Source organism: Notolepis coatsorum (assembly GCF_963971535.1).
Source record: "Notolepis coatsorum genome assembly, chromosome: 11".
NCBI classification, from domain to species: Eukaryota; Metazoa; Chordata; class Actinopteri; order Aulopiformes; family Paralepididae; genus Notolepis; species Notolepis coatsorum.
Genome location: NC_140175.1, coordinates 125,357,338 through 125,379,758, shown reverse-complemented (window position 1 = coordinate 125,379,758; position 22,421 = coordinate 125,357,338). Strand labels below are relative to the sequence as shown.

The 22,421-nt window shown below is 41.0% G+C and overlaps 1 protein-coding gene across 1 annotated transcript in view; it reads left to right on the top strand.

The window, feature by feature from the left end:
- Positions 1 to 22,421, top strand: part of LOC311237265 (fibrillin-2-like) — a gene marked incomplete at its 5' end in the record, with an annotated part of 361,408 nt that overhangs the window by 1,663 nt on the left and 337,324 nt on the right. The window contains 3 exon segments of the mRNA XM_084325071.1: positions 1,452 to 1,534; positions 17,395 to 17,493; positions 18,870 to 18,965. Of these exon segments, the coding sequence (XP_084181197.1) occupies positions 1,452 to 1,534; positions 17,395 to 17,493; positions 18,870 to 18,965 (278 nt within the window).

Sequence of the window (22,421 nt, the reverse complement as noted above, 5' to 3'; positions counted from 1 at the left end):
AAAATTAATAAAAAGCAATAGACTGAGTAAAATAGTGCAGTGCAATAATATAGTAGAATTAAAATAATGCAACAGTGCAGTGCAATAACAAGTAAGTGAAATAGAAGTGCAATAAAATAGAATGGACAGAGTAAAATAGTGCTACAGTACAATCAACAGCGGGGTGTATTAGAGGGCTATGGTGAAGAGGTACGTTTTTAGCTTATTTTAGAAAATATTAAGAGATCTAGCTTCCCTAATGTCCATAGGTAGTGTGTTCCATAACTTTGGTGCATAGTTTGCAAAGGCTGCATCCCCGATGTTCCTTAGACTGTGGCTTGGAACCTTCAATAGACCAGTAGTAGATGATCGCAATGTTCTAGAAGGCACATAGTTGACTAGAGAAGTTGCAATGTAGCTTGGTCCTGTTCCATTTAGTGCTTTGTATATAAGGAGGAGGACCTTGAAATCGATTCTAAATGTTACCGGAAGCCAGTGTAGGTTAGCTAATACTGGACTGATGTGGTCTCTCCTCTTGGTTCTAGTTAGTAGCCTAGCTGTCGTGTTTTGAATGAGTTGGAGTCATTCTGTGTTTTTTATTTGGGAGGCCGGTGAGGAGTGCATTACAGTAGTCAAGTGATTAAGATCATATTCATGTCCTACCCTCCATAACAGCAGCTGTGATTAAGATCATATTAATGTCCTACCCTCCATAACACCAGCGCTTCACTGGTCTCTCTGACATCACGTCTCTCTCACTGGTCTGGTCTCTCTGACATCCTGTCTCCATCACTGGTCTGGTCTCTCTGACATCCTGTCTCTAACACTGGTCTGGTCTCTCTGACATCCTGTCTCTAACACTGGTCTGGTCTCTCTAACATCATGTCTCTAACACTGGTCTGGTCTCTCTAACACTGGTCTGGTCTCTCTAACACTGGTCTGGTCTCTCTGACATCATGTCTCTAACACTGGTCTGGTCTCTCTGACATCATGTCTCTAACACTGGTCTGGTCTCTCTGACATCCTGTCTCCATCACTGGTCTGGTCTCTCTGACATCATGTCTCTAACACTGGTCTGGTCTCTCTAACACTGGTCTGGTCTCTCTAACACTGGTCTGGTCTCTCTCACTGGTCTGGTCTCTCTAACACTGGTCTGGTCTCTCTAACACTGGTCTGGTCTCTCTAACACTGGTCTGGTCTCTCTAACACTGGTCTGGTCTCTCTAACACTGGTCTGGTCTCTCTGACATCATGTCTCTAACACTGGTCTGGTCTCTCTGACATCATGTCTCTAACACTGGTCTGGTCTCTCTAACACTGGTCTGGTCTCTCTAACACTGGTCTGGTCTCTCTAACACTGGTCTGGTCTCTCTAACACTGGTCTGGTCTCTCTAACACTGGTCTGGTCTCTCTGACATCATGTCTCTAACACTGGTCTGGTCTCTCTAACATCATGTCTCTCTCACCCATCAGGCCCAACGTGTGTGGATCTCGTTTTCACTCCTACTGCTGTCCAGGATGGAAGACGCTGCCTGGAGGCAACCAGTGTGTCGTGGGTAAGTTCTCTCTCTCTCTCTCTCTCTCTCTCTCTCTCTCTCTCTCTCTCTCTCTCTCTCTCTCTCTCTCTCTCTCTCTCTCTCTGTCTGTCTGTCTGTCTGTCTCTCTCTCTCTCTCTCTCTGTCTGTCTGTCTGTCTGTCTGTCTGTCTGTCTGTCTCTCTCTGTCTGTCTGTCTGTCTGTCTGTCTGTCTGTCTGTCTGTCTGTCTGTCTGTCTGTCTCTCTCTCTCTGTCTTATCTTTTTTTTTTTTTTACTTTGGCCATTCCCCTGGCTCTTTTATACGTTTATCGCATTTATTCTGGTCAAGGATGACCGACAGAAACAGGCTGAAAGGGTTCAGATGGGGGGGAAGACACTCTGGGAAAGGCACGGCTGCAGTCCGGGATTCGAACTCGCTAAACCCCAGATCCGTGACGAGCACGGTTGTCCCCGGCGCCGAAATGGCACTCGCGGTACGTGGTGAGCTACTGGAGCTCCCCGCTCTCTGTCTTATCTTATAGGACACTTGAGTTAATGGGCTGTTCTCTGAGGGGCTTCTATGTTTTAATACTGCTCCATAACAAGTGGTTATTAATTATGCTCCATAACAAGTGGTTATTAATTATGCTCCATAACAAGTGGTTATTAATTATGCTCCATAACAAGTGGTTATTATGCTCCATAACAAGTGGTTATTATGCTCCATAACAAGTGGTTATTATGCTCCATAACAAGTGGATATTATGCTTCACAGTGCAGATACAGATACCTGGTATTTGATACAGATACCAGAACAATACTTACTTTGAGTGTCAGCATGTTTTTCTTCTATAGTAGAGTTGTGCTTCTATAGTAGAGCTGTGCTTCTATAGTAGAGTTGTGCTTCTATAGTAGAGTTGTGCTTCTATAGTAGAGTTGAGCTTCTATAGTAGAGTTGTGCTTCTATAGTAGAGTTGTGCTTCAGTGTAGAGCTGTGCTTCTATAGTAGAGTTGTGCTTCTATAGTAGAGTTGTGCTTCTATAGTAGAGTTGAGCTTCTATAGTAGAGTTGTGCTTCTATAGTAGAGTTGTGCTTCAGTGTAGAGTTGTGCTTCTATAGTAGAGTTGTGCTTCTATAGTAGAGTTGTGCTTCTATAGTAGAGTTGAGCTTCTATAGTAGAGTTGAGCTTCTATAGTAGAGTTGTGCTTCTATAGTAGAGTTGTGCTTCTATAGTAGAGTTGAGCTTCTATAGTAGAGTTGAGCTTCTATAGTAGAGTTGTGCTTCTATAGTAGAGTTGTGCTTCTATAGTAGAGTTGAGCTTCTATAGTAGAGTTGTGCTTCAGTGTAGAGTTGTGCTTCAGTGTAGAGTTGTGCTTCTATAGTAGAGTTGTGCTTCAGTGTAGAGTTGTGCTTCAGTGTAGAGTTGTGCTTCTATAGTAGAGTTGTGCTTCAGTGTAGAGTTGTGCTTCTATAGTAGAGTTGTGCTTCTATAGTAGAGTTGTGCTTCTATAGTAGAGTTGTGCTTCTATAGTAGAGTTGAGCTTCTATAGTAGAGTTGTGCTTCTATAGTAGAATTGTGCTTCTATAGTAGAGTTGAGCTTCTATAGTAGAGTTGTGCTTCTATAGTAGAGTTGTGCTTCTATAGTAGAGTTGTGCTTCTATAGTAGAGTTGTGCTTCAGTGTAGAGCTGTGCTTCTATAGTAGAGTTGAGCTTCTATAGTAGAGTTGTGCTTCAGTGTAGAGTTGAGCTTCAGTGTAGAGTTGTGCTTCTATAGTAGAGTTGTGCTTCAGTGTAGAGTTGTGCTTCTATAGTAGAGTTGTGCTTCAGTGTAGAGTTGTGCTTCTATAGTAGAGTTGTGCTTCTATAGTAGAGCTGTGCTTCTATAGTAGAGTTGTGCTTCTATAGTAGAGTTGTGCTTCTATAGTAGAGTTGAGCTTCTATAGTAGAGTTGTGCTTCTATAGTAGAGTTGTGCTTCTATAGTAGAGTTGTGCTTCTATAGTAGAGTTGTGCTTCTATAGTAGAGTTGTGCTTCTATAGTAGAGCTGTGCTTCTATAGTAGAGTTGTGCTTCAGTGTAGAGTTGTATTTCTATAGTAGAGTTGTGCTTCTATAGTAGAGTTGTGCTTCTATAGTAGAGTTGTGCTTCTATAGTAGAGTTGTGCTTCAGTGTAGAGTTGTGCTTCTATAGTAGAGTTGTGCTTCAGTGTAGAGTTGTGCTTCTATAGTAGAGTTGAGCTTCTATAGTAGAGTTGAGCTTCTATAGTAGAGTTGTGCTTCTATAGTAGAGTTGTGCTTCTATAGTAGAGCTGTGCTTCTATAGTAGAGTTGAGCTTCTATAGTAGAGTTGTGCTTCAGTGTAGAGTTGTGCTTCAGTGTAGAGTTGTGCTTCAGTGTAGAGTTGTGCTTCAGTGTAGAGTTGTGCTTCAGTGTAGAGTTGTGCTTCAGTGTAGAGTTGAGCTTCTATAGTAGAGTTGTGCTTCTATAGTAGAGTTGTGCTTCTATAGTAGAGTTGTGCTTCTATAGTAGAGTTGTGCTTCTATAGTAGAATTGTGCTTCTATAGTAGAGTTGAGCTTCTATAGTAGAGTTGTGCTTCTATAGTAGAGTTGTGCTTCTATAGTAGAGTTGTGCTTCAGTGTAGAGCTGTGCTTCTATAGTAGAGTTGAGCTTCTATAGTAGAGTTGTGCTTCAGTGTAGAGTTGAGCTTCAGTGTAGAGTTGTGCTTCTATAGTAGAGTTGTGCTTCAGTGTAGAGTTGTGCTTCTATAGTAGAGTTGTGCTTCAGTGTAGAGTTGTGCTTCTATAGTAGAGTTGTGCTTCTATAGTAGAGTTGTGCTTCTATAGTAGAGTTGTGCTTCTATAGTAGAGTTGTGCTTCTATAGTAGAGTTGAGCTTCTATAGTAGAGTTGTGCTTCTATAGTAGAGTTGTGCTTCTATAGTAGAGTTGTGCTTCTATAGTAGAGCTGTGCTTCTATAGTAGAGTTGAGCTTCTATAGTAGAGTTGTGCTTCTATAGTAGAGTTGTGCTTCTATAGTAGAGCTGTGCTTCAGTGTAGAGTTGTGCTTCTATAGTAGAGCTGTGCTTCTATAGTAGAGTTGTGCTTCTATAGTAGAGTTGTGCTTCAGTGTAGAGTTGTGCTTCTATAGTAGAGTTGTGCTTCTATAGTAGAGTTGTGCTTCTATAGTAGAGTTGTGCTTCAGTGTAGAGTTGTGCTTCTATAGTAGAGTTGTGCTTCAGTGTAGAGTTGAGCTTCTATAGTAGAGTTGTGCTTCTATAGTAGAGTTGAGCTTCTATAGTAGAGTTGTGCTTCTATAGTAGAGTTGTGCTTCTATGGTAGAGTTGTGCTTCTATAGTAGAGCTGTGCTTCTATAGTAGAGTTGTGCTTCTATAGTAGAGTTGTGCTTCTATAGTAGAGTTGTGCTTCTATAGTAGAGTTGTGCTTCAGTGTAGAGTTGTGCTTCTATAGTAGAGTTGTGCTTCAGTGTAGAGTTGTGCTTCTATAGTAGAGCTGTGCTTCTATAGTAGAGTTGTGCTTCTATAGTAGAGTTGTGCTTCAGTGTAGAGTTGTGCTTCTATAGTAGAGTTGTGCTTCAGTGTAGAGTTGAGCTTCTATAGTAGAGTTGAGCTTCTATAGTAGAGTTGTGCTTCTATAGTAGAGTTGTGCTTCTATAGTAGAGTTGTGCTTCTATAGTAGAGTTGTGCTTCTATAGTAGAGTTGTGCTTCTATAGTAGAGTTGTGCTTCTATAGTAGAGTTGTGCTTCAGTGTAGAGCTGTGCTTCTATAGTAGAGTTGAGCTTCTATAGTAGAGTTGTGCTTCTATAGTAGAGTTGTGCTTCTATAGTAGAGTTGTGCTTCTATAGTAGAGTTGAGCTTCTATAGTAGAGTTGTGCTTCTATAGTAGAGTTGTGCTTCAGTGTAGAGTTGTGCTTCTATAGTAGAGTTGTGCTTCAGTGTAGAGTTGTGCTTCTATAGTAGAGTTGTGCTTCAGTGTAGAGTTGTGCTTCTATAGTAGAGTCGTGCTTCTATAGTAGAGTTGTGCTTCTATAGTAGAGTTGAGCTTCTATAGTAGAGTTGTGCTTCTATAGTAGAGTTGTGCTTCAGTGTAGAGTTGTGCTTCTATAGTAGAGTTGAGCTTCTATAGTAGAGTTGTGCTTCTATAGTAGAGTTGAGCTTCAGTGTAGAGTTGTGCTTCTATAGTAGAGTTGTGCTTCAGTGTAGAGTTGTGCTTCTATAGTAGAGTTGTGCTTCAGTGTAGAGTTGTGCTTCTATAGTAGAGTTGTGCTTCTATAGTAGAGTTGTGCTTCTATAGTAGAGTTGTGCTTCTATAGTAGAGTTGAGCTTCTATAGTAGAGTTGTGCTTCTATAGTAGAGTTGTGCTTCTATAGTAGAGTTGTGCTTCTATAGTAGAGCTGTGCTTCTATAGTAGAGTTGAGCTTCTATAGTAGAGTTGTGCTTCTATAGTAGAGTTGTGCTTCTATAGTAGAGCTGTGCTTCAGTGTAGAGTTGTGCTTCTATAGTAGAGCTGTGCTTCTATAGTAGAGTTGTGCTTCTATAGTAGAGTTGTGCTTCAGTGTAGAGTTGTGCTTCTATAGTAGAGTTGTGCTTCTATAGTAGAATTGTGCTTCTATAGTAGAGTTGTGCTTCAGTGTAGAGTTGTGCTTCTATAGTAGAGTTGTGCTTCAGTGTAGAGTTGAGCTTCTATAGTAGAGTTGTGCTTCTATAGTAGAGTTGAGCTTCTATAGTAGAGTTGTGCTTCTATAGTAGAGTTGTGCTTCTATGGTAGAGTTGTGCTTCTATAGTAGAGCTGTGCTTCTATAGTAGAGTTGTGCTTCTATAGTAGAGTTGTGCTTCTATAGTATAGTTGTGCTTCTATAGTAGAGTTGTGCTTCAGTGTAGAGTTGTGCTTCTATAGTAGAGTTGTGCTTCAGTGTAGAGTTGTGCTTCTATAGTAGAGCTGTGCTTCTATAGTAGAGTTGTGCTTCTATAGTAGAGTTGTGCTTCAGTGTAGAGTTGTGCATCTATAGTAGAGTTGTGCTTCAGTGTAGAGTTGAGCTTCTATAGTAGAGTTGAGCTTCTATAGTAGAGTTGTGCTTCTATAGTAGAGTTGTGCTTCTATAGTAGAGTTGTGCTTCTATAGTAGAGTTGTGCTTCTATAGTAGAGTTGTGCTTCTATAGTAGAGTTGTGCTTCTATAGTAGAGTTGTGCTTCAGTGTAGAGCTGTGCTTCTATAGTAGAGTTGAGCTTCTATAGTAGAGTTGTGCTTCTATAGTAGAGTTGTGCTTCTATAGTAGAGTTGTGCTTCTATAGTAGAGTTGAGCTTCTATAGTAGAGTTGTGCTTCTATAGTAGAGTTGTGCTTCAGTGTAGAGTTGTGCTTCTATAGTAGAGTTGTGCTTCAGTGTAGAGTTGTGCTTCTATAGTAGAGTTGTGCTTCAGTGTAGAGTTGTGCTTCTATAGTAGAGTCGTGCTTCTATAGTAGAGTTGTGCTTCTATAGTAGAGTTGAGCTTCTATAGTAGAGTTGTGCTTCTATAGTAGAGTTGTGCTTCAGTGTAGAGTTGTGCTTCTATAGTAGAGTTGAGCTTCTATAGTAGAGTTGTGCTTCTATAGTAGAGTTGTGCTTCAGTGTAGAGTTGTGCTTCAGTGTAGAGTTGTGCTTCTATAGTAGAGTTGTGCTTCTATAGTAGAGTTGTGCTTCTATAGTAGAGTTGAGCTTCTATAGTAGAGTTGTGCTTCTATAGTAGAGTTGTGCTTATATAGTAGAGTTGTTCTTCAGTGTAGAGTTGTGCTTCTATAGTAGAGCTGTGCTTCTATAGTAGAGTTGTGCTTCTATAGTAGAGTTGTGCTTCAGTGTAGAGTTGTGCTTCTATAGTAGAGTTGTGCTTCTATAGTAGAGTTGTGCTTCTATAGTAGAGTTGTGCTTCAGTGTAGAGTTGTGCTTCTATAGTAGAGTTGTGCTTCAGTGTAGAGTTGAGCTTCTATAGTAGAGTTGTGCTTCTATAGTAGAGTTGTGCTTCTATGGTAGAGTTGTGCTTCTATAGTAGAGCTGTGCTTCTATAGTAGAGTTGTGCTTCTATAGTAGAGTTGTGCTTCTATAGTAGAGAGTTGTGCTTCTATAGTAGAGCTGTGCTTCTATAGTAGAGTTGTGCTTCTATAGTAGAGTTGTGCTTCAGTGTAGAGTTGTGCTTCTATAGTAGAGTTGTGCTTCAGTGTAGAGTTGAGCTTCTATAGTAGAGTTGTGCTTCTATAGTAGAGCTGTGCTTCTATAGTAGAGTTGTGCTTCTATAGTAGAGTTGTGCTTCAGTGTAGAGTTGAGCTTCTATAGTAGAGTTGTGCTTCTATAGTAGAGCTGTGCTTCTATAGTAGAGTTGTGCTTCTATAGTAGAGTTGTGCTTCAGTGTAGAGCTGTGCTTCTATAGTAGAGTTGTGCTTCTATAGTAGAGTTGTGCTTCTATAGTAGAGTTGTGCTTCTATAGTAGAGTTGTGCTTCTATAGTAGAGCTGTGCTTCTATAGTAGAGTTGTGCTTCTATAGTAGAGTTGTGCTTCAGTGTAGAGCTGTGCTTCTATAGTAGAGTTGAGCTTCTATAGTAGAGTTGTGCTTCAGTGTAGAGTTGTGCTTCTATAGTAGAGTTGTGCTTCTATAGTAGAGTTGTGCGTGCTTCTATAGTAGAGTTGTGCTTCAGTGTAGAGTTGTGCTTCTATAGTAGAGTTGTGCTTCAGTGTAGAGCTGTGCTTCTATAGTAGAGTTGTGCTTCTATAGTAGAGCTGTGCTTCTATAGTAGAGTTGTGCTTCTATAGTAGAGTTGTGCTTCAGTGTAGAGTTGAGCTTCTATAGTAGAGTTGTGCTTCTATAGTAGAGCTGTGCTTCTATAGTAGAGTTGTGCTTCTATAGTAGAGTTGTGCTTCAGTGTAGAGCTGTGCTTCTATAGTAGAGTTGTGCTTCTATAGTAGAGTTGTGCTTCTATAGTAGAGTTGTGCTTCTATAGTAGAGTTGTGCTTCTATAGTAGAGCTGTGCTTCTATAGTAGAGTTGTGCTTCTATAGTAGAGTTGTGCTTCAGTGTAGAGCTGTGCTTCTATAGTAGAGTTGAGCTTCTATAGTAGAGTTGTGCTTCAGTGTAGAGTTGTGCTTCTATAGTAGAGTTGTGCTTCTATAGTAGAGTTGTGCGTGCTTCTATAGTAGAGTTGTGCTTCAGTGTAGAGTTGTGCTTCTATAGTAGAGTTGTGCTTCAGTGTAGAGCTGTGCTTCTATAGTAGAGTTGTGCTTCTATAGTAGAGTTGTGCTTCTATAGTAGAGTTGAGCTTCTATAGTAGAGTTGTGCTTCTATAGTAGAGTTGTGCTTCAGTGTAGAGCTGTGCTTCTATAGTAGAGTTGTGCTTCTATAGTAGAGCTGTGCTTCTATAGTAGAGTTGTGCTTCTATAGTAGAGTTGTGCTTCTATAGTAGAGTTGTGCTTCAGTGTAGAGCTGTGCTTCTATAGTAGAGTTGAGCTTCTATAGTAGAGTTGTGCTTCTATAGTAGAGTTGAGCTTCTATAGTAGAGTTGTGCTTCTATAGTAGAGTTGTGCTTCTATAGTAGAGTTGTGCTTCTATAGTAGAGTTGAGCTTCAGTGTAGAGTTGTGCTTCTATAGTACAGTTGAGCTTCTATAGTAGAGTTGAGCTTCTATAGTAGAGTTGTGCTTCTATAGTAGAGTTGTGCTTCAGTGTAGAGTTGTGCTTCTATAGTAGAGTTGAGCTTCTATAGTAGAGCTGTGCTTCAGTGTAGAGTTGTGCTTCTATAGTAGAGCTGTGCTTCAGTGTAGAGTTGTGCTTCTATAGTAGAGTTGTGCTTCTATAGTAGAGTTGTGCTTCTATAGTAGAGTTGAGCTTCTATAGTAGAGTTGAGCTTCTATAGTAGAGTTGTGCTTCAGTGTAGAGTTGTGCTTCTATAGTAGAGTTGAGCTTCTATAGTAGAGTTGTGCTTCTATAGTAGAGTTGTGCTTCAGTGTAGAGTTGTGCTTCAGTGTAGAGTTGTGCTTCTATAGTAGAGTTGTGCTTCTATAGTAGAGTTGTGCTTCTATAGTAGAGTTGAGCTTCTATAGTAGAGTTGTGCTTCTATAGTAGAGTTGTGTTTCTATAGTAGAGTTGTTCTTCAGTGTAGAGTTGTGCTTCTATAGTAGAGCTGTGCTTCTATAGTAGAGTTGTGCTTCTATAGTAGAGTTGTGCTTCAGTGTAGAGTTGTGCTTCTATAGTAGAGTTGTGCTTCTATAGTAGAGTTGTGCTTCTATAGTAGAGTTGTGCTTCAGTGTAGAGTTGTGCTTCTATAGTAGAGTTGTGCTTCAGTGTAGAGTTGAGCTTCTATAGTAGAGTTGTGCTTCTATAGTAGAGTTGTGCTTCTATGGTAGAGTTGTGCTTCTATAGTAGAGCTGTGCTTCTATAGTAGAGTTGTGCTTATATAGTAGAGTTGTGCTTCTATAGTAGAGAGTTGTGCTTCTATAGTAGAGCTGTGCTTCTATAGTAGAGTTGTGCTTCTATAGTAGAGTTGTGCTTCAGTGTAGAGTTGTGCTTCTATAGTAGAGTTGTGCTTCAGTGTAGAGTTGAGCTTCTATAGTAGAGTTGTGCTTCTATAGTAGAGCTGTGCTTCTATAGTAGAGTTGTGCTTCTATAGTAGAGTTGTGCTTCAGTGTAGAGTTGAGCTTCTATAGTAGAGTTGTGCTTCTATAGTAGAGCTGTGCTTCTATAGTAGAGTTGTGCTTCTATAGTAGAGTTGTGCTTCAGTGTAGAGCTGTGCTTCTATAGTAGAGTTGTGCTTCTATAGTAGAGTTGTGCTTCTATAGTAGAGTTGTGCTTCTATAGTAGAGTTGTGCTTCTATAGTAGAGCTGTGCTTCTATAGTAGAGTTGTGCTTCTATAGTAGAGTTGTGCTTCAGTGTAGAGCTGTGCTTCTATAGTAGAGTTGAGCTTCTATAGTAGAGTTGTGCTTCAGTGTAGAGTTGTGCTTCTATAGTAGAGTTGTGCTTCTATAGTAGAGTTGTGCGTGCTTCTATAGTAGAGTTGTGCTTCAGTGTAGAGTTGTGCTTCTATAGTAGAGTTGTGCTTCAGTGTAGAGCTGTGCTTCTATAGTAGAGTTGTGCTTCTATAGTAGAGCTGTGCTTCTATAGTAGAGTTGTGCTTCTATAGTAGAGTTGTGCTTCAGTGTAGAGTTGAGCTTCTATAGTAGAGTTGTGCTTCTATAGTAGAGCTGTGCTTCTATAGTAGAGTTGTGCTTCTATAGTAGAGTTGTGCTTCAGTGTAGAGCTGTGCTTCTATAGTAGAGTTGTGCTTCTATAGTAGAGTTGTGCTTCTATAGTAGAGTTGTGCTTCTATAGTAGAGTTGTGCTTCTATAGTAGAGCTGTGCTTCTATAGTAGAGTTGTGCTTCTATAGTAGAGTTGTGCTTCAGTGTAGAGCTGTGCTTCTATAGTAGAGTTGAGCTTCTATAGTAGAGTTGTGCTTCAGTGTAGAGTTGTGCTTCTATAGTAGAGTTGTGCTTCTATAGTAGAGTTGTGCGTGCTTCTATAGTAGAGTTGTGCTTCAGTGTAGAGTTGTGCTTCTATAGTAGAGTTGTGCTTCAGTGTAGAGCTGTGCTTCTATAGTAGAGTTGTGCTTCTATAGTAGAGTTGTGCTTCTATAGTAGAGTTGAGCTTCTATAGTAGAGTTGTGCTTCTATAGTAGAGTTGTGCTTCAGTGTAGAGCTGTGCTTCTATAGTAGAGTTGTGCTTCTATAGTAGAGCTGTGCTTCTATAGTAGAGTTGTGCTTCTATAGTAGAGTTGTGCTTCTATAGTAGAGTTGTGCTTCAGTGTAGAGCTGTGCTTCTATAGTAGAGTTGAGCTTCTATAGTAGAGTTGTGCTTCTATAGTAGAGTTGAGCTTCTATAGTAGAGTTGTGCTTCTATAGTAGAGTTGTGCTTCTATAGTAGAGTTGAGCTTCAGTGTAGAGTTGTGCTTCTATAGTAGAGTTGAGCTTCTATAGTAGAGTTGAGCTTCTATAGTAGAGTTGTGCTTCTATAGTAGAGTTGTGCTTCAGTGTAGAGTTGTGCTTCTATAGTAGAGTTGAGCTTCTATAGTAGAGCTGTGCTTCAGTGTAGAGTTGTGCTTCTATAGTAGAGCTGTGCTTCAGTGTAGAGTTGTGCTTCTATAGTAGAGTTGTGCTTCTATAGTAGAGTTGTGCTTCTATAGTAGAGTTGAGCTTCTATAGTAGAGTTGAGCTTCTATAGTAGAGTTGTGCTTCAGTGTAGAGTTGTGCTTCTATAGTAGAGTTGTGCTTCTATAGTAGAGTTGAGCTTCTATAGTAGAGTTGAGCTTCTATAGTAGAGTTGTGCTTCAGTGTAGAGTTGTGCTTCTATAGTAGAGTTGTGCTTCTATAGTAGAGTTGTGCTTCTATAGTAGAGTTGTGCTTCAGTGTAGAGTTGTGCTTCTATAGTAGAGTTGTGCTTCTATAGTAGAGTTGTGCTTCAGTGTAGAGTTGTGCTTCTATAGTAGAGTTGTGCTTCAGTGTAGAGTTGTGCTTCTATAGTAGAGTTGTGCTTCAGTGTAGAGCTGTGCTTCTATAGTAGAGTTGTGCTTCTATAGTAGAGTTGTGCTTCTATAGTAGAGTTGAGCTTCTATAGTAGAGTTGTGCTTCTATAGTAGAGTTGTGCTTCAGTGTAGAGCTGTGCTTCTATAGTAGAGTTGTGCTTCTATAGTAGAGCTGTGCTTCTATAGTAGAGTTGTGCTTCTATAGTAGAGTTGTGCTTCTATAGTAGAGTTGTGCTTCAGTGTAGAGCTGTGCTTCTATAGTAGAGTTGAGCTTCTATAGTAGAGTTGTGCTTCTATAGTAGAGTTGAGCTTCTATAGTAGAGTTGTGCTTCTATAGTAGAGTTGTGCTTCTATAGTAGAGTTGAGCTTCAGTGTAGAGTTGTGCTTCTATAGTAGAGTTGAGCTTCTATAGTAGAGTTGAGCTTCTATAGTAGAGTTGTGCTTCTATAGTAGAGTTGTGCTTCAGTGTAGAGTTGTGCTTCTATAGTAGAGTTGAGCTTCTATAGTAGAGCTGTGCTTCAGTGTAGAGTTGTGCTTCTATAGTAGAGCTGTGCTTCAGTGTAGAGTTGTGCTTCTATAGTAGAGTTGTGCTTCTATAGTAGAGTTGTGCTTCTATAGTAGAGTTGAGCTTCTATAGTAGAGTTGAGCTTCTATAGTAGAGTTGTGCTTCAGTGTAGAGTTGTGCTTCTATAGTAGAGTTGTGCTTCTATAGTAGAGTTGAGCTTCTATAGTAGAGTTGAGCTTCTATAGTAGAGTTGTGCTTCAGTGTAGAGTTGTGCTTCTATAGTAGAGTTGTGCTTCTATAGTAGAGTTGTGCTTCTATAGTAGAGTTGTGCTTCAGTGTAGAGTTGTGCTTCTATAGTAGAGTTGTGCTTTTATAGTAGAGTTGTGCTTCAGTGTAGAGTTGTGCTTCTATAGTAGAGTTGTGCTTCTATAGTAGAGTTGTGCTTCTATAGTAGAACTGTGCTTCTATAGTAGAGTTGTGCTTCAGTGTAGAGTTGTGCTTCGGTGTAGAGTTGTGCTTCTATAGTAGAGCTGTGCTTCTATAGTAGAGTTGTGCTTCAGTGTAGAGTTGTGCTTCTATAGTAGAGTTGTGCTTCTATAGTAGAGTTGAGCTTCAGTGTAGAGTTGAGCTTTTATAGTAGAGTTGAGCTTCTATAGTAGAGTTGTGCTTCTATAGTAGAGTTGTGCTTCAGTGTAGAGTTGTGCTTCTATAGTAGAGTTGAGCTTCTATAGTAGAGCTGTGCTTCAGTGTAGAGTTGTGCTTCTATAGTAGAGCTGTGCTTCAGTGTAGAGTTGTGCTTCTATAGTAGAGTTGTGCTTCTATAGTAGAGTTGAGCTTCTATAGTAGAGTTGAGCTTCTATAGTAGAGTTGTGCTTCAGTGTAGAGTTGTGCTTCTATAGTAGAGCTGTGCTTCTATAGTAGAGTTGTGCTTCTATAGTAGAGCTGTGCTTCTATAGTAGAGTTGTGCTTCTATAGTAGAGTTGAGCTTCTATAGTAGAGTTGTGCTTCTATAGTAGAGTTGTGCTTCAGTGTAGAGTTGTGCTTCTATAGTAGAGTTGTGCTTCTATAGTAGAGCTGTGCTTCTATAGTAGAGTTGTGCTTCTATAGTAGAGTTGTGCTTCTATAGTAGAGTTGTGCTTCTATAGTAGAACTGTGCTTCTATAGTAGAGTTGTGCTTCAGTGTAGAGTTGTGCTTCAGTGTAGAGTTGTGCTTCAGTGTAGAGTTGTGCTTCTATAGTAGAGCTGTGCTTCTATAGTAGAGCTGTGCTTCAGTGTAGAGTTGTGCTTCTATAGTAGAGCTGTGCTTCTATAGTAGAGCTGTGCTTCTATAGTAGAGTTGTGCTTCTATAGTAGAGTTGTGCTTCTATAGTAGAGTTGTGCTTCTATAGTAGAGTTGTGCTTAGAGTTGTGCTTCTATAGTAGAACTGTGCTTCTATAGTAGAACTGTGCTTCTATAGTAGAACTGTGCTTCAGTGTAGAGCTGTGCTTCTATAGTAGAGTTGTGCTTCTATAGTAGAGTTGTGCTTCTATAGTAGAGCTGTGCTTCTAGACAACATCATCGGACATTGAGGATGGTCTGTCTGAGTGCTTATGTGACTTTCACAAGGCGACGTAGAGTGTTTTTCCTAATGTTTAGCTATTGCAGTATACCCATTAGCCAAAACAACAAAAACAACATTGAATAAGGGATGCAGAATGGTCAGCAAGTCTGTGGATCACCTCAGTTTTTGATACCCGGTACTACGGGCATGATACTGTCTGTGGAGCCATACCCAGTAAGTGCAGTGATACATTCAAAACAGACATTTATTTGCCACCAAATCATGTGAAAACAAGTCAGTGGCATTGAGGACTCCAGGGGCATGTCCTGTGACAACACGTCCTCCTCGCCACCACCACTCGCTGTGCCTCGTCTATCTACTGCAGATCTATCTTGAGCACACGGTTAAAGCCCCGATCCCAATATCCACCTATAGTTGGAGGAGTCACATACGTTTGGAAGAGTTTCCCTTGCAGTGGGAGAGTAGTGTTCTGGTACATTCTAATCAGTGGGAGAGTAGTGTCCTGGTACATTCTAATCAGTGGGAGAGTAGTGTCCTGGTACATTCTAATCAGTGGGAGAGTAGTGTTCTGCTACATTCTAATCAGTGGGAGAGTAGTGTCCTGGTACATTCTAATCAGTGGGAGAGTAGTGTCCTGGTACATTCTAATCAGTGGGAGAGTAGTGTCCTGGTACATTCTAATCAGTGGGAGAGTAGTGTCCTGGTACATTCTAATCAGTGGGAGAGTAGTGTCCTGGTACATTCTAATCAGTGGGAGAGTAGTGTCCTGGTACATTCTAATCAGTGGGAGAGTAGTGTTCTGCTACATTCTAATCAGTGAGAGAGTAGTGTCCTGGTACATTCTAATCAGTGGGAGAGTAGTGTCCTGCTACATTCTAATCGTAATTGAACATATAGAATGTGTCCGTCTTACTATAGTGTTTACAGACGTCACTAACATAAACAAACCGATCAGACGACACAATTCCTGCGACGTGTTCTTCGACGTTGGTCCAAACCAAACCTCTCCTCCCCAATCCAGGCCAAGATCCGGCGATCTGTCAGGGAGGAACGCTTACTGTAGTGAGCCACAGAGACACAGAGAGACACAGAGAGACACACAGAGACACAGAGAGACACACAGAGACACAGAGACACACAGAGAGACACAGAGAGACACAGAGAGACACAGAGAGACACAGAGAGACAGAGAGACACAGAGAGACACAGAGAGACACAGAGAGACATAGAGAGACACAGAGAGACACAGAGAGACACAGAGAGACACAGAGACACAGAGAGACACAGAGAGACACAGAGAGACACAGAGAGACATAGAGAGACACAGAGAGACACAGAGACACAGAGAGACACAGAGAGACACAGAGAGACACAGAGAGACATAGAGAGACACAGAGAGACAGAGAGACACAGAGACACACAGAGACACAGAGAGACACAGAGACACAGAGAGACACAGAGAGACACAGAGAGACAGAGAGACACAGAGACACACAGAGACACAGAGAGACACAGAGACACAGAGAGACACATATACACAGAGAGACACAGAGAGACACAGAGAGACACAGAGAGACACAGAGACACACAGAGACACAGAGAGACACAGAGACACAGAGAGACACATATACACAGAGAGACACAGAGAGACACAGAGAGACACAGAGAGACACAGCGAGACACAGAGAGACACAGAGAGACACAGAGAGACACAGAGACACAGAGAGACACAGAGACACAGAGAGACACAGAGAGACACAGAGAGACACAGAGAGACACAGAGAGACACAGAGAGACACAAAGACACAGAGACACAGAGACACAGAGAGACACAGAGAGACACAGAGACACAGAGACACATAGACACATAGACACAGAGAGACACAGAGACACAGAGACACAGAGAGACACAGAGAGACACAGAGACACAGAGAGACACAGAGACACACAGAGACACAGAGAGACACACAGAGACACAGCGAGACACAGAGAGACACAGAGAGACACATACACAGAGAGACACAGAGAGACACAGAGATACACAGAGAGACACAGAGACACAGAGACACAGAGACACACAGAGACACAGAGAGACACAGAGGAGACACAGAGAGACACAGAGGAGACACAGAGAGACACAGAGGAGACACAGAGAGACACAGAGGAGACACAGAGAGACACAGAGAGACACATAGAGACACAGAGAGACACAGAGAGACACAGAGACACAGAGAGACACAGAGACACACAGAGACACAGCGACACAGAGAGACACAGAGAGACACAGAGAGACACAGAGAGACATAGAGAACACAGCAAGACACAGCAGGACTTTACGATGCTACGATAACCTAATCCCACGAGCCAGTTCATCCCCCTGCATAGTCCGACGTATAGCTATAGCAGCGAGTTTCATTAACGTTTCCCCGATCGTGTGTGGCTTTGTTGCCTGTGTAATTAAGTGTGCCACCTCATATGATGCCTTCTGCGCTTTAGCAGGGATTGTTGTTTGTTTAGTTAGAATGAAAACATGTCCTGATGCTTATTGCCTGATGCGTTTCCACATGGATCATGGATAGGGCCTTTAAACGCGTAGGCCTGCCCTCTCTGAGCGCTCCTTCCTGCTGGCAGCAGCTCCAGAGTCCCGCTCAGTCTTCAACGGGTGTTGACTCTGGAGCTGCGCCACTTGGGTCACTGAATAAAGAGACAGATCCGCGTTCGGCGTCAGTTCCAAGTTCCCCCTCAAACCGGTCATGTTGTGTCCGTCTTTGCGAGAGGGGTTTTAGTCTGGTTCCTTGGCGCGTTCATACGGCCGGCTATTAATTATGTTCAGTTGGCTAGATTTCCCTTGGAGCATGTGTGTTTATATTTAGTGTTCATGGGTAGTTTCCGTTGCACCCAGAGTGAAGACAGAGTCGTGTGACTCGGGCCTCTTGGTGTTAATGGCTCTGACGTGAACGGACTTCCATCTTCAGTTCTTCATTTTAAAGGTCACACTTGGGAAAAGCTCTTGTACGCATCATATTTTAACCTGTCATCTGTATTCCTGCGAGCCTCGCGTCCTGTCCGCTCATTAACCCTTTCACTGCCACACGCCAGAAGGTTAATAACCCTTTACTATCACACAACCGCATCCGCGGAGCTAATGATGCTAATGATGGAGCATCGCCGTCGGTTGTGTGATAGTAAAGGGCTAACCTTCTGTATTGTCACAGTGAAAGGGTTGTCGTGTGGCAGTGAAAGGGTCCAGACGTCCTGAGGCTGTGTGTTTACCCTCCCTGTGGTCTCTCTCCGTCTCCCACAGCCATCTGCAGGAGCAGCTGTGGGGATGGGTTCTGCTCGCGTCCCAACATGTGCACCTGTCCCAGCGGGCAGATCGCCCCGGCCTGCGGGACCAAGCTGAGTGAGTCAACCTTTACTGCGGCACTTCTACCTGTACTTTAACTCTTAAACAGTCACAGCTACGGGGGTTTTGCTCTGCTTCTGAATATTGAGGAGTACTGTGTTTGGTGATGCATGTGTCTAGGGTGGCACTACAACATCATATTTACAGATAATTCTGGGGTACAGAATGTCTCCTTCCCCCCAAGGTTCCTTCTCTCACTAAGGCAGTAGTATCTCCACTGTGAGGTTTATTAAGGTGTTCTGCAAGGTTCTATTGTGGGTCCTCTTATACTCTTTATATTAATGATATTGTCTCTTCTTGGAGTGGTTGTCAGGCCCATCTTTATTGTGTATTGTATTCTATGTAGGGATGTTCGATATTGGCTTTTTTACCGATATACCGATATTGTCCAACTCTTAATTTCCGATATCAACCGATACCAACCGATACCGATATATGCAGGGTTTCCCCCCCCCCCCCCCCAAAAAATGGAATAATTTCAGGTAATTAACATTACATATATCTTGTTGTGGAATTAACACAACATTATGCATACTTTTGACAATAAATTTAATCAGACTTTGTTCTTACTTGCTTGCCTGGGCAAATAAAGGTTATAGAAATGTAATTTTTTTTTTTTTTCTTTTTTTTTGAAAACCGATACCGATATTTTCCGATATCACATTTTAATCACAGAAAGCTCTTAAGATGGCACTTAGTGCAAATACAATGATTAGTTTTCTCGAGATCCCAAAGCATAGACTGCTGTAATCTGCATATCTCTACTGTTAACAGATCAAACATTGAAAGGGTTACAGAACACTTGCCATCTGGCTTGAATACAAGTTTACATTTAATTACCATATCAGGAACATTGTTGGCAGATTATAACAGACGAGCTTTTTATACAGAAACAAAGCCAGCTTTTCTTTGTTTTGTAGGAAGAGGATTATTGTTGTTACAACACTGTGTTCTATATGATCAGGTTTATTACTGATGATGCTACAACACTGTGTTCTATATGATCAGGTTTATTACTGATGATGCTACAACACTGTGTTCTATATGATCAGGTTTATTACTGATGATGCTACAACACTGTTCTATATGATAAGGTCAGTTTCTCTTCTCTGACTGAAAGACGCAATAATCACTGGTGTCTGTATGTCTATAAAGCCCATGTTGTACCATCATAATATCACTTACAAACATTTTCCCCACTTCAGTCACATGCCTTTTTCAAATCGACCTCCAAACCACTCAGACACACCCCCTTTTCTAACATTGGCTTGGTGACCGGGTAAGCCCGCCCCTCCAGCCTGACAGCCACGCAGGACAGCCAACGGTGTCTGGCTCTGTCTTGTTAACAAATGACTGTCTCCTCCCCCCTGCAGCGCCGCAGTGTAACATCAGGTGTATGAACGGTGGCGTCTGTAACGAGGACAGCTGTGAGTGTTCCAAGGGCTTCACCGGAGCGTACTGTGGACAACGTGAGTACTGCACCACTTAGAGCGTACTGTGGACAACGTGAGTACTGCACTACTGAGGCCACGTTAAGATAAGATAAGACAATATAAGACAAGATAAGATAGGTTAAGATAGGTTAAGATAGGATAGAATAAGATAAGATATGATAAGATAGGTTAAGACAAGATAAGATAAGATAGGTTAAGACAAGATAAGACAGAATAAGATAATATAAGATAGGTTAAGACAAGATAAGATAAGATAGGTTAAGACAAGATAATATATAATAAGATAAGATAGGTTAAGACAAGATAAGATAAGATAGAATAAGACAAGATAAGATGAGATAAGATGAGATAAGATAAGATATTCCCTTTGATACCCTTGGTGAAATGTGGGCGTCATAGCAGCATGGGGGAGGGGATAAGACAAGATAAGACAATATAAGACAAGATAAGATAGGTTAAGATAGGTTAAGATAAGATAGGATAGAATAAGATAAGATATGATAAGATAGGTTAAGACAAGATAAGATAAGATAGGTTAAGACAAGATAAGACAGAATAAGATAATATAAGATAGGTTAAGACAAGATAAGATAAGATAGGTTAAGACAAGATAATATATAATAAGATAAGATAGGTTAAGACAAGATAAGATAAGATAGAATAAGATAAGATAAGATAAGATAAGATAGGTTAAGATAAGATAAGATAGGTTAAGACAAGATAAGATAGAATAAGATAAGATAAGATAGGTTAAGACAAGATAAGATAGAATAAGATAAGATAGAATAAGATAAGATAGGTTAAGACAAGATAAGATAATATAAGATAAGATAGGTTAAGACAAGATAAGATAGAATAAGATAGGTTAAGACAAGATAAGATAAGATAGAATAAGATAAGATAGAATAAGATAAGATAAGATAAGATAGAATAAGATAAGATAGAATAAGATAAGATAGGTTAAGACAAGATAAGATAGAATAAGACAAGATAAGATGAGATAAGATGAGATAAGATGAGATAAGATAAGATATTCCCTTTGATACCCTTGGTGAAATGTGGGCGTCATAGCAGCATGGGGGAGGGGAGGTACAAGTATGGGCAGGGTAATAGTAGAAAGACATAAATATAGGCAATACAATTTTGTCTGAATATAGAGATATGAGGAAAAATAAACTGTAAACAAAGGTGCAGATGAGGATCTCTATGGACGATCGGTTATATTATATGTTACAATAAATAAAGGCAATACAAACATTTGAATCAGTAAACACAAGGTGCAGTACACACAAGGTGCAGTAAACACAAGGTGCAGTATACACAAGGTGCAGTAAACACAAGGTGCAGTATACACAAGGTGCAGTAAACACAAGGTGCAGTAAACACAAGGTGCAGTAAACACAAGGTGCAGTATACACAAGGTGCAGTATACACAAGGTGCAGTAAACACAAGGTGCAGTAAACACAAGGTGCAGTAAACACAAGGTGCAGTAAACACAAGGTGCAGTAAACACAAGGTGCAGTATACACAAGGTGCAGTATACACAAGGTGCAGTATACACAAGGTGCAGTAAACACAAGGTGCAGTAAACACAAGGTGCAGTAAACACAAGGTGCAGTATACACAAGGTGCAGTATACACAAGGTGCAGTAAACACAAGGTGCAGTAAACACAAGGTGCAGTAAACACAAGGTGCAGTACACACAAGGTGCAGTAAACACAAGGTGCAGTAAACACAAGGTGCAGTAAACACAAGGTGCAGTAAACACAAGGTGCAGTAAACACAAGGTGCAGTAAACACAAGGTGCAGTATACACAAGGTGCAGTATACACAAGGTGCAGTAAACACAAGGTGCAGTAAACACAAGGTGCAGTAAACACAAGGTGCAGTAAACACAAGGTGCAGTAAACACAAGGTGCAGTATACACAAGGTGCAGTAAACACAAGGTGCAGTATACACAAGGTGCAGTATACACAAGGTGCAGTATACACAAGGTGCAGTATACACAAGGTGCAGTAAACACAAGGGCCCTCATTCATCAACGTGTGCGTAGAACATGTTCTATTTCCACACGTAAGCACAGAATTTAGAATGAGTGTACGCACAGGAAAGTCGGGATTCATCACACGTGCGTACGCAGGTTCTACGCACACCTGTCATGATGAATATTACTTTGATCCTACGTTTGAGCTCGTGCACTGTTTTAAGTATTTGCATACCAGAAACGCCCCGATTACCCATATACGGTAATGGAATACACCCATGAAATGTGGAAAAATGGACTAAGCCGAGGGAAGCGTGTCATGAGACAGGCTGACAGACGTGTACACTTACGGTGATGTCGGATATGATATCTATTAACCATTGCTGCCTGGGCAGCGCAAACACTAATAAATACCGCGCTGGAATATGACTGCCTTTTCCCGTGTTGTTTGATTAATACCCAGGGATTAAAGTTCTCCTCAATTTTATTCCAAATCGCGATGGATCTCCCGTCAATTCTCTACCTGCTGCATATGATTTCTAGAGGCATACTACAATCTATTTTGATGTCAGTATTGGGTAGCCTATATAAACAATAATACGAGAGCATATACAAGAACAATGAATCTCACTGCATGTATGATGTAGCCTGCCTTTCAATACATGAACTTGAATTCCATCATGTTTGTGTGCGGGACTCACAAGGCTGTTGTCACAATGGGTGGTACCGGTACATTAATAATAACAGTCCACACAATATCACGATCCATGCCATAGCCTATGTTCTATTAGGACATGATCTGTGACGACAAATGTTCTAGAATGTTTGATTAAGATATCATACTCTGACAGCATGCCTATGATCAACAAAAACGCGAACTTGAATCCCATCATATACATAGTCTGTCCACTATCTGGTGTCATTGCAATGCGTTTTCTATTCTTTCTTATACAGTAAAAAGGGGGAAGAACACTATATTCATATGACTTGTATTCTGCTTACAGCTTCGAAATTCCACTTGTTTCGTTTAACGTAAAGCCTTTTAAATATAATCAAAACGTTCCCGTGTTTCTGTTGTCTGTGCGCAAAATAATAACGAGTTGAGCTTTATGATTTATGATGAATTGAAAATGGGGGACCCTGATGTAAACAAGACGAAAGTCTTTCTCTGGTCTGCATCCCCTTAACAATTGTATGTACTGAGCTGTACTGTACTGTACCCCTTCTGCAATCTGTTAATAAACTTTTCAATCAATCAATCAATCAAGCTACGCGGAGCGCAGTCAGTCAGTAGCCTACACCCCGTATATTCCGATAACGCTATATAAACCATGCTGCATTCATTCTGAGAGAAAGATCTATTATTCCAAATGCTATTTATAGGGTTTTGACCATAATTACACTACTGTTGCTATTTTACAATGAACTATAATGAATCACGGGGGTCATACAGAACACACGCCAGTGTCTTTATTTCCGCCTTG